The sequence below is a fragment of the Rutilus rutilus genome, assembly GCF_951802725.1.
Source record: "Rutilus rutilus genome assembly, chromosome: 2".
Taxonomy (NCBI): Eukaryota; Metazoa; Chordata; class Actinopteri; order Cypriniformes; family Leuciscidae; genus Rutilus; species Rutilus rutilus.
In genome coordinates, this window is record NC_140210.1 from 22383011 (window position 1) to 22395536 (window position 12526).

General features: G+C 36.5%; 1 protein-coding gene across 2 annotated transcripts in view; it reads right to left on the reverse strand.

Annotated features, from left to right (window-relative positions):
• Positions 1–586: 586 nt before the first annotated feature.
• Positions 587–12526, reverse strand: part of LOC311286862 (solute carrier family 24 member 2) — an 18770-nt gene continuing 6830 nt past the window's right edge. Inside the window, exons 3-11 of one of the 2 annotated variants that reach the window (XM_084403304.1) lie at positions 11345–11398; positions 6850–6885; positions 6627–6735; positions 6454–6528; positions 5916–5992; positions 4850–4987; positions 4468–4557; positions 2523–2689; positions 714–2420 (exon numbers count right to left, since the gene is read on the reverse strand). In XM_084403304.1, the coding sequence (XP_084259430.1) occupies positions 2171–2420; positions 2523–2689; positions 4468–4557; positions 4850–4987; positions 5916–5992; positions 6454–6528; positions 6627–6735; positions 6850–6885; positions 11345–11398 (996 nt within the window). In that variant the 3' untranslated portion in view covers positions 714–2170. Of the gene's footprint in view, positions 2421–2522; positions 2690–4467; positions 4558–4849; positions 4988–5915; positions 5993–6453; positions 6529–6626; positions 6736–6849; positions 6886–11344; positions 11399–12526 lie in introns of both variants that reach the window. The other variant, XM_084403305.1, reaches the window with a different exon arrangement.

Genomic DNA, 12526 nt, shown 5'->3' on the forward strand with positions numbered 1-12526 from the left:
CAATACAACGTCTGTCCAACGTTGGAGATTAATGTCAATCTGACGTTGGATTTTGACATCAATCTGATTTTCATTTTCAATGTTGGGTTTGGTCTTCTAAATGCAAATTTTGTCATTATTTTGGAGCACACTAGCTTTTAACAGTAGGCTATGGCTAACATATTCATACTAAAAGACAAAAAACTTTTAATAGGGCACTATTTGAGGGAACAGCCATTTGGGTGTCCGAAACCATTGTGGACGTTATTGAGTGCACTTATTCTAGTTCTAGAAATAAATTTGACATTGATATGAGGGTGGGTAGGCAGGCATATATTCAGAGGTACTGTAAGTATTACATACAACAATGCAACAATAAAACAATGCATTGACATTTACTTTTTACTTTTGATACTTAAGTACTTTTAAAAACAAGTACTTCTGTACTTTTAAAAATCAGTCTTTACAACTTTTACTTGTAACGGAGTAATATTTGGCCAGTAATATCTGTACTTTCACTCAAGTAAGGAAGTTGTGTACTTTGTCCACCTCTGATTGATATTATGTAATTTTATACAATATTAAATGATCTAAAATATTCTGTGGTACTGAAGGGGGTTTGATATTTATTGTTTAATCTCACAAACAAAGCTAAACCACCAGACAATAACATCAGCCAAAATTGTAGGTAAGTGTTTCACTGTCTCTGCCGTACTGAAGTAAAATTACAATGTAATGTATGTTTTAATGGCTTTGCGATACAAGCATCATAACATTTGTAGCTAAATACATCACCATGGTACTATAAGCAGGGTTGAAGCTTCACATTGCCCTTATAAGCAAAACATGTGAGATAACATTATTTTAACAATGATTTATTGCAAGGACCATATCTCAAAAATCTGAAGCAAAAACTATGAATTACTTCCTCCAATGATTGTTTCGCATGACCCACAAAACAGCATTTAAGCTCAAATTGAAAATTGTAAATAATTCCCAAATAAATAGAAATCCTCCAAGTAATACCGCTTACATGTAGGTTTAGAAATAATTTTATTTTGTCCACCACTCATGCAAATATACAGAAATTATGAATGGATAGATAAATTTGTATTTAACTAAGAATGACAGTCAACTGCAAAGCTGTTGGGTGCTCCATTTCTTTAGTACTTTTACTTCCAAATTTCATCCCATCATCTGAAATTATTATTTCAGACAAGAATGAGAGATACAGGCAGAGATTCTTAAAGAGTTCTGCAAAGTGTGCTGTACAGATCTACTTACATTGACACCGGCTGGCAGCTCTGATAACAGTGGATCAATCAAAGTTCATGAACCCTGCTCAATGTTCTAGACAGAGGATGATGATGAAGACTTGTAACTGTAACTGACTGTGAGAAGAAAGTGATAACTGGTTCTCCTCTACAAGCAGAGAATGTCTTGCACTATTCATCCATTCATTGGATTTCGCCAAACAAATCACCTCAAATTAAACATCAGTCCCAGAGAATAAGCATACAAAATATCGCATTTACAAGTAGCGTCATTAATGTGGATGATTATATTCAATAGTACGAGCGTTTCAAATCTGTGTCGGATACTGTTTATTTGCAGTTTTAGACTTCTGAAGACTACAAGTCTATTCAATAAATTATATGATATATAATACTCAGAATGAAAATAATCAGATAACGATCAGAACGGACCAGCATTCGGTCAAAGCAAATATAGAGCTTTGTTTCTTCCTTCTTTCTTAAGTTATTGTGCAACACAAAGCTTATGATATCATGAGCTTTAAAGCACAGTACCAGGATCTTGATTTATTTACTATTGCATCTTTGCACCAAAGTTCCTTTCCTGAGTCTGTAGACTGATGTCTGCCTCCCCATTGGATGTGGTGTCTCCTCGCTCTTAACGTCCAGCCTCATCCTGCGGCATATCAAAAATGGCTAAAATCTACAGTACATCAAGTCTCTATGTACTGCTTCTGAGAGTGCATGCAGAATATTGCACTACTTTCCCATAACAAACTACTGCTTGGAAAGCCCTGCTACTCAGACGTCAGTGGATATATAGATGCAGTGCCACAGCGCAGCTTCTGTGTTATAACTCGTATGCCCTGGAGTGCCTTCGGAGCAATAAAGGAGGGTCTGTTCCTGGAAAACGAACAGCGGCGGGCGTGATAAAGGAATCAGATGGAGACTGGGCAGACGATGACCTTGTCCTCCAGCATTACGCTGACCACCAGAAACACAAAGTACAGCAGGAACATTAAGAAACCCAGCAGCTTGCTCATCCTCCACTTGCACACAGCGATGGAGATAATGACGAAGAGGAGCATGAGGAAGAGCAGAACGATGGCGCAGAACAGACCGTTGCTGCTCACGGTCACTGGAGACATGTCGTTCAGGAATGCAAAGAGTAACCAAGGAAATGGCAGGCTGGGGACAGTGAACAGACACAGGGCCATGTATTAGAAGCTTGTTTTAGGTAGTCGATGCAATTGAATGAGGATTATTGAGTTGATGATGAAGATTTCTCACCCCACAGTGATGTCAAATATGTTGGAGCCGACTGAGCTGGAGACGGCCATGTCGCCGAGACCTTTCCGGGCGACAATAACACTGGTGATGAGATCGGGAATGGAGGTACCAGCCGCTAGAATAGTTAAACCCATGATCTCCTCCGTTATTCCAATAGTCTCGCCAACCTGCGGGAAAAATTTGCATTGGATGTTTAATGTGCATTATGATAAAATTATGCTAACCTGGTATTAGCAACAACTGTCGTCAAAGAAATTAAGTGACAAAGACTTTGTAAGCTTTTACTACATTCCTAAATTCATTTATTATTATGATTTTACTCTAGTGGCACTACAGGAAAATGCGGTAATTTGGCTATTTTGGTGGGAATTATGGTTACCATGGTAAATCTCTGTAAGGGCAAATAGAGTGGTGCAGGTATGACGTCACTTTGTAGGCCAGCCGACATTTTGCATTTCGCACACTGGTTCCCTCGAGAAAAACCCATTGACTTCAGGACGATGGAACCGGAAGTGCTAAAATGCTAACTCGTTTCCGCTTTTTGGACTACAAAGTGATGTCATACCCGCACCACTCTATAGACTGCAACAGTGCCCATCCCCTTTTTCAGCGTCGCTGGTTCCGGAATTTTTTTTCCCATTCATTTTTCTCAAAGGGATTTTAAAATGGTCTTCGTTAAAGAGTTATAAGCCATGAACCAAGCCAATCAGCTGCGAGGTGAATCACAAAACTACAAACTTTGATTTGAAGTACAAAGGTTTTTGAAAATCAGACAAAAAGACAAAAGGTACAAGACTGTGTGCTTAATGGTTTAAATGAGGGAAAGAACTACAATCCCATGAAGCATTGCAAACAGCATAATCAAATTAAATACTTAAAAACTTTATAAAAAAAAAAAACGACTCAATTACAACTGTCGATTATACTGTATGTATTAAAAAAAAACATTAATTTATTGCAATATTTTGCATAATATATAAACATATATATATATATATATATATATATATATATATATATTCTTTATATATATATATATATATAAACATTTCAGCCTTTTGAAAGCATAGGGAGATTTGTATTGCACTATGGGAGTGGGCAGAGCTAAAGAGCTACTTTGGAGCATCTCGACACTCTGATATGTGTAATTTTCTGTATAGCATCATGGGTGGTGTAGTTTTTCCACCCAGAATTCCACTGTTAAACAAATATTGTTTGTTTTAGAAATAAGACATAATGTGGGCTGAACAGGTTTATAAGTTATCGAGTCAAAATGCTGTCATCATTTAATCACCCTCAGGTTGTTTCAAACCTGTATGAATTTCTTTCTTCTGCTGAACACAAAAGAAGATATTCTGAAGAATGTCAGTAACCAAACAGTTGATGGGCCCCATTGACTTCCATAGTATGGAGAAAAAAAAAAATACTATTGAAATCAATGAGGCCCATCAACTGTTTGGTTACCGACATTCTTCAGAATATCTTTGTTTGTGTTCAGCAGAAGAAAGAAATTCATACAGGTTTGAGGGTGATTAAATGATGACAGAATTTTCATTTTTGGGTGAACCACTGTTATAGTTGATTCTCTGGAAATCTGTCTGAATAGGTTGAGAAGTGTTTCTACAGAGGGAGCTGATGCAGAGCTAGAGAACAGTTGCCTCTGAGGAAAATGACAAGAATAGCTAATTGGCTTTAGGATTTGGCTGGTTTCATTGTGCTGCTCTGAGTTACAGGTTTAAAGCAGAGTGGTAAGGATAGATCAACCTTCACCTATAACTACCTCACATTGAAGATAACGCTCCTCTCTCACTCAACAGTTCTATTCTTTTTTGGACATACAGTATCCCAACAGTGTGCCTAATTTCAGAGTATTGCTAACAGTAATTGAAATACATAGGTAAAAGAAAGGGCATTAGAACAGGTGTGTGTGAAGACATTGAGGTACCTGATGAGCCCACCACACCATCAGGTAGGAAAAAATAGCAATCCAACAAATAGATCCCAAAAATGTTAACGGGAAGAACTTCTTTGACGTCTATGAAAGAAAAGAGGACAGAAGGAAAATTAAGAAAGGGGTGTCATACTATTCAAATATGTATACTGTGTACATATATATATATATAAACACCAAGCAATCTGTTTGTTTCAAAGCCTAAAATAGCAAGTGTTAAGGAGGGAATAAGTCTTTTAGTACCACTATTTCACAGAACTTGCATGTTGCACCTTTAAATACAACGGCAGGATCTGCTTTGCTGTCCGCTGTTATAAACAGCATTACATATGTCAGTTTCTCAAATGTAAAAATAGAAAATGCTACTCGATCATACATCTCTGCGGACATCTGGCAGTGACAGCCACAATGGAAAGACGATGGGGAAGATTAAGACGTATGTTGCTCGCTTTCTCGGTGTGTCTGGCCATGCCAAGCTCAGAGGCTGGTCTTCATCTTCCTCCTCCTCCTCAGCCTTTGAGATAAGAACCACAAAAACACAGTGATGTCAGTCAGTTGCCGGTGAAATTTGAGTATAGAGGGTATGCATTGACGTCACTTTCCCGGCGGAACGCGCCCCCCCCTCAGCCGGACTGAGTGGCAAAAGAGCTGCTGCGTGACTGGATTTAATGGGGGAAACTGCGAAAACGCGAGTAAAACAAACGATTATCAGTTTAAACTAAAAGCTGGACTTTGATATAGTGTTCCTTACAACTTACCAAAGATCCAGTGATCCATGGATATTGACATCCAGCCAGGAATTGTGTTTCCTGACATTTATATGTGCCTGATTTCGATGCCGGGGAAATACATCAACCAAATTTACCTGTGAACACTTTATATAAATACAATATTGGTAGGTCTAAATCCGGGCGATCACTATCAATGTTATATATATATTCATATCGTCCAGCCCTAAAACTTGTATAGTTTTTTGTCAGTGTTTATTTAAAAACATCCAATTATGCAGAATATACGATGGTAAATATTTAATTGATGAGCTGTCAATACAATATATAACAATACAATATTTGCAAAATGATAACTGCAAATCCACGTTTTGCTGCTTGCCAGTTGTTTCTGTGAATTGCAGCGATCCATTTGCTTCTCTGTTCTGAAGTTTCGGCAGTCTGTAAAAATATACCTCAGATTTCTTGTCAAATCTAGTTTTTACAGGTAATCGCAAAGCTCTTTCCCGTTTTGGATGTGTTTTGTGTGTTTTTCGCGGCATTCACATCTTTTTGCCACTCAGTGAGCGTAACTGCAGTCACTCCGGCCGACGGTGACGTCACACGCATACCCTCTATTTGGATCTTAGGGATTCAGATATATTTGGAGGGAGTATGCTGGACATGTCCGAGATGATCTGGTCATGTTTAGATTATTGTGTATGATGACATCACCTCTGCTCCAACACTGCCATTCATGGGCGGAGTGACTTCTACCTCCACGTTACTGCTGTTGGGAAGGTTCTTATCGGCTAGAGAATAAAACAACAGGAATCTCAATTTAGTCATTTGAACTCTTATTTTAATATTACAATATGTAATGATGTGATTTAAGCACTAACCCCAGCACTATCAGCAGATTTAAAAAATATTTACTAATCATTGTATCTGGTTGTAGGCTGTGGCAAAATAGGAAGGACATTTTTTTGAAAAAATCCAAATGTTGCTGCTGATGTTATTATGCACAATTCATTGCAAACTGCAAGTTTCCAAAGAAAAAAATGCTTGTCTTTATAGTATTCTTTTAGAAGTTCTGCATCAGAAATGACTTTTCGGCTGACGTCACCAAATCACCAATCACTTAAGTGTTTTTTTTTTTTGGAATGGCCACTTTTCCTTGGATAAATGGCCAACCCCGCTGTGATCATCCAGATTTTACACAAAATTGTCACAAGTGTTCCACGTTGAATTTTAACAAAACATTTAAACTCACCAACACCATTTGCCTCATCTTCTCCCTTTTTTCTTGCGATCTTGTGTAGAATTGATGCCTTCTCCTTGAACTTCCCTGAAGTTTATTATTTAATTAATAAGACTACAAATCTACAACGTGAGTCAATATGTGTGTATATTTGTAAATTTAGAGTGTTTGTTTTAGCACATTACCGTCACTGAGAGGATCGAGTGTGTGAATCATTAGCTGGAAGATGCTGTTTCTCATGAGAGTGTTGTGGAGGGAGGCGGAGCTTCCTCCTCTCTGGAGGCGGGGTTTAGCCTTTAGGGAAAAAAGAAGAAGAAATACTGTTAGATATCTAATTGTATTGTCTATCATTACCTAAATTATGCTCAAAAGCGGATGTAGATGTTGAGGACAAGTGCTGATACTTACAGAAAGTTTATTCTCTTCATCTACTGCAGTGATAACCTTGAGAGAAATAAAGAGAGAAACAGAACTCATTGAATTCTAGAAGAGGGGGGAGGGGGATCAAATTAACAATTAGTTTAGACACCTAAAATACATATTCTTAAATAACTGAACAAAAACAAAGAGAAGGGGACTTTTAAGGCCACCTTTAAAATAGATCAGATCAATCTGTCAACATGTAGGTAACCAAGAATACGATAAGCTGTTACACAGAAAAGCTAAAAACAGCTAAGACCTGCTGTAGTTCTGGTCTTCTGCTTCTACATGACCCTAAATAGCACTTCTTAAGTATTGTATAGGAAGACCTAACATAGAATTTTGACCCACCATCAAAATACCATCAGTAACAGTTTCAAAGACACTACTAAAACCAAAATATCAAATTCACTCCTTACAAAATTCGGCCTCAAAATCTCATTCAGATGTAGCCTTGTGCATTACATCCTTTCAAACTAAAAAGTACTGCATTTAATACCATATCCAATAAATACGCAGTAAGTCAACCATATAATGCTACACTAAAACTTATGAGGAAAGGTGATTTTTTTTTTATATATTATATTATATTAGGCCTATATAAATGTATTTTATTAATATTTATTTATATTTACATTTTATTTAAGTTTTTACATAAAAATGTATGTGTATGTGTGTGTGTATATATATATATATATATATATATACGTGTTAGAGTTTTAGAGCCAAAAAAGTCAGAAAATGTTTTGGGTTTTTTTGGAACTATTTCATAAGAGAGAATAAAATATTGTTAAAACATTTTAAATACATTTACACTTTACTTTCCAAAATGAGTTTCAGATGTGAAAGCTCTGCTCCTAAAGGGTTCAAATAAGCTGTACTGAAATAAGCGGTTGCCCAGTGGGGTGGCAGCACCAGCAGTGTCCTCAAGAGAAAATGAGTTGGCTCAGCAGAGACACACGAGCAGCCTTAATTAAGCCTAATCAGCCCAGTAGAACATAGAGGGCAAGCACGTTTCGCTTGTGATTAGCGGGCCCTGCCACTTGCTCTCTGTTCATGTTCCTCCCTCCCCAGCTTGGAAGATAAGCTCTGAGCGATGCCTGTGGAAATAGAGCTGAGCTCTGTGTGCCCAGCGAGCTTTAAAGCAGAGGTCAGCCAACAGGAGACCAGCTTGCTGAAGCTGTCTAACATTAACGGACGTCCTGCTGCTAGGCCAACACTGAGTTAAGGCCGTTTCCACCAAGAATGAAAATTACATTAGCGTTATGTTTATTCTTTCCAATTGCCATGAACATAACTGCAGCTCATACTTTAAAGTCAGATGGATTCTGATTGGCCGTCAATAGGCTTAAGAAAAAAATGCTCTAAATGTGATTCCAACAATATAATTTCCTTGTGTCAATCATTATTGTTATAGTTGTGGTGTGGACTTCGCTATTCTCGTATAACGTTATAGTTTTAGTTATCATTCTTGAAGTTGATTTTACCACCTATTACACTGGCATTCTTCAGATTATTAAAATACTCTTTACACTAAGAAAAAAATTCTCTTTTGAACTGTTCACTGAAAGGTTCTTTGGGGAATCCAAAATGGTTCATCTTTATTTTTTTAAAGTTTAGCGCAGATGCAAGTGCACATTCACGTTACAAAACTCATTACACAGCAATCATGTGAACATCTTTTTTTAACATAAAATTAAGCACCAAATGGTAAAAAAAAAAAAAAAGAGCGTAACCAGACCCTCAAATCTGAACCCTGGATCAAGATCAGTTAAAATTACTGGTGTTTAAAGCAAACAATTTTAAACATGGTAAAATAATTGAGGTAGAAAATGGTTTGAATTAGTGTATATTTTACTGCATTTCCTTTACAAAGTAGCACATTGCAGAGACTGTCCCCATTCATCACAAAGCCAGTTGCATGAATATGCGATTAAAAATCATCTTTGCCCTGACTTTTTGAGCCAATCCCCTGAATCATAAATCATTCTGAAGTTGCAGGAAAATTACAGTACTGGTGGGCTGATGGCACCACCACAACATGCACATTTTTAAGCATTTTGCTAGCGACTAGCTGAAATGTGAAAGGCAGAGGACAAGAAAAAATATAAGTCCATTTCATGTTTTTAAGACTCATCCACAAAGGAAAAGAATCAACCTTGTTGAAGAGCTACCATATAAAACGATTTCTAGATGTTTCACCAGTCATGCACACAGTACGCAATAGCTTAAATTCTAACAGGATGACCTGTCGGCATCATGTGAAAATGTTAGAAAATAAACAACTGACCTTGTAAAACCTTAAATTCTAAACTTTATGCATGACTAAAAATGGATTGTGGAGGTAAAAAAAAAAAAAACATTGCAAAGCCAAAGCACATTTAACACGTTATATAACTTTGTCATTGTGTTTGGCATGTCATGTACCCTTACACAAGACACAGATGCTGCTGATATTGAAGTCAATGGGATCAAGGGCAGTCTTACCAAGAGCAGCTAATGACATTTGCAGAGTAACAGTTTTAGCAATTAGTTGGACCAATTAGCAAGCTGGATCCATGCAATGCCACCATTACAGTATAATACTGCAAGCAAGCACTATATATAGGCTACATATATATATACATATACATATATATATATACATACATACATACATATACATATACATATATATATATATAGATAAATACACATATATATATATAGAGAGAGAGAGAGAGAGAGTCAATTACAGAGTTTTAAACCTTGATAAATGACGGTAAGAAATGCAAACACTTTATCTTATCATTCCCAAATTATTAAAAAAAACTAAACCAAATTCAAACTTCCCCAAGCTTTAAGTAACTCCATCAGTCTGCATCAGTCAGTATAACAATGGATAAATAGACTGTCCGTTACATCACAAAAGCAACTGAGCAAAGTTCCCACTAGTCTCCTGACCTGATGCCTTTACTAATGAAGATAATTCAGCATGATGTAACAAAGACACTGAAGATGCTGAATCATCTTTGTTTCAAATGAATCCAGCAAAAGATCCAATTGAGCTCAATTCTGCAACAACTGTTTTTGCACACATCTGTGAAAAACACAGACAGACAAGGTCGATAATCTTGTGGAGTTCATTTCAGATTATTCACATGGGTCATCTGGGAACTTGAATTGCCTCTATAGTGTCTCTCAACAAGTGTCCTGTAGTTAACCAGAGAAGGCAGGTGAGCACACTAAAGAGGCTTAAGGTGACAGGTAACCAATTTTAGAGACAGATGCATTTAAGGATTCACAAATAACCTCACACAACAAATGACACCAGGTTCTCACACTCTCCCCTCTTTACTTTTCACATGAAGTTAAATATCCTTAAGCACTTAGAATTATGCTTAAATATTCTAAGCATTAACATATTACATAACTAGAGAGTCAAATGCACTACTTGTTTTTTATAAGTCAGAGGGAACTTAGAATAGAATACAGAACCACAAAATGAATTACGCAATGCAATGTTTTCTCAAGAAGTGTTTGTCTTATTTGGACTCAGATACACAGCTGCTTTATCACTTAAAATGCATAACCATATTTACTAATCTTTTAAAAGGTTTCAAATTATCCATAGTGCGCAGCACGGTGTAATTATTAATAATTAAAAACTGTCTCCCAGGTAATTGTCTATTGTAGGACAGATAGTGAAAAGGGTTGTTGTAATGTTCCCTATTTGCTCAAAAGTCGTCTTCAGAAGGCAGGTCACTTCCCTAAGTACTAAGAGTCTTTTTACTTTGGTTGGCGTCACCCCTTCTAAGCAGTTGATTTGGGATTACAAAGGATTTCAGGTAGGGAGTCATAAAATTCAGAGATAAAGATATCCGCCATGTTTGAGGCCATGTTTCAGAACTTACATTAAACACTAACAGATACAAAGGTCTTACCGCGAAAGAAATCCAATGTCGTGATTCAAAAACCTGCTGGTTTCCCACAATACTCTATATTTGAATCCTGTTTAAAAAAGAACAGGACACCTGTCTATACTTAGCAGTACTAAAAGGATCACGTCTTATTGGATTAACCCGAGCTTCGGCTAAAGGAGCAAAGAGCACATGTCCCAACTGCCCTATACCAACCCCCTGACTATTCATTTTAATTTTTAAGAAGTCTTTCTAAATCAAAGCCATTTTTCATTCCAATCCAGAAGGGTGAAAATCATTTGTAAAGTGCTCTATAACACTGTCATATTCTACTAGGCCTAACTGTCAAATCAATTCTAAATGGAAAGTGGGAAACATTTTCACAAGCTTTCTGGAATCATATTCCCAATGTACTGTGGTGACATTCCTACATTTAAAAAGCAATCTACCAGCAAAGAGCCATCTAACACTAATGAATGTGGGTTTGTATAGATAACATGCTACTAATGGTTCTTAAAAGTAATGTAAATGCCCCTGATGCATTTCTAAGAAGCCTATCAAAGCAGCGCGGTAGGCTGATTCACCTGTGTTCCATATGTGGGACAAACTGCATCTGCAAACAACAAATCCGACTCCAGCTGTTTGAACGAAACACAGCAGGTTGGACAAGATACAAACGAGAGCTTTAAACCTTAACTGACTTCATATAGGCCTAAACTATACTAATAATACATTTCACTAAACTGATATATCCAAATTCATGTTAATTTGACAATACATGGCATACAATCATACATTATTTCTATGACATCTAGTTGTGGGTTAATATACAGTGGCCACAAAACCATTTGGACACTTTTGGACATGTTTAAAAATGTTGCTGCATTAGTGACTTCTGCAAAAAAAAATTGCTTTTATAAACTGTACTTATACTGTATATGAGGCTAATTTGTCTAAACACTTTTTGGAGCCATTGTTCAAGTTCTTACCAAAGAATTGTAATAGAATCGAGATCTACTGGAAATATAAAAATCAGCTGCATATACTGTGTACATCGATGTTCTTTGTGCCAGTCAGATTTATGCTTATTAATAATGCGTATTTGATAGAGAAATAACTCCACCCAGTTGTTGTTTGTGGTGTTTGTCCTATAATGCACTTGTAATATTCTATGATGGACACACACACACACACAAACATTTGAAAAGTTCAGTAAACAGTTGATGTGAATCTAGACGTTTTTTTTTTTTTTTTCTAATGACCTAATCAGTATTTGTATCGTTTTTCCCAGTACAAAAAAATCTAAACATATTTAAAACAAGATTGCAAACACTGCTGTTTATACATCTTGATTCTTAAATTATTGATCTTACCGTGCTGGCAAATTTAGTTTTTCTTGTTTAAACACAGTATATACAAAATTTTGTGAGGTTTATGCTTTAAACCTAAAATTCTCTGTTATAAGAGAGATGTTTGGACAAAATTCCTCTGTTATAACTGGCTTTATTGACGCCTCTAAGGCTTTTAATAGAGCTAATAAGACAAAGGGGTGTGCCTAATAGCATACTAAGAATGTTGGTATCTCGGTATGTACCAAATGGTATGTACCTATGTCATATGTTTGCATTGTTTTTATGTTTTTTTTATTTTCTCTTTTTATATTTTTCTGTAAAAGTTGAGTTGAACTAAAGGGGATAGGGACTTTAATTTTCCAGATTTTTATCTGTCAGGGCAAGTACTAAATGCATGTTCTAAAACGAAATATT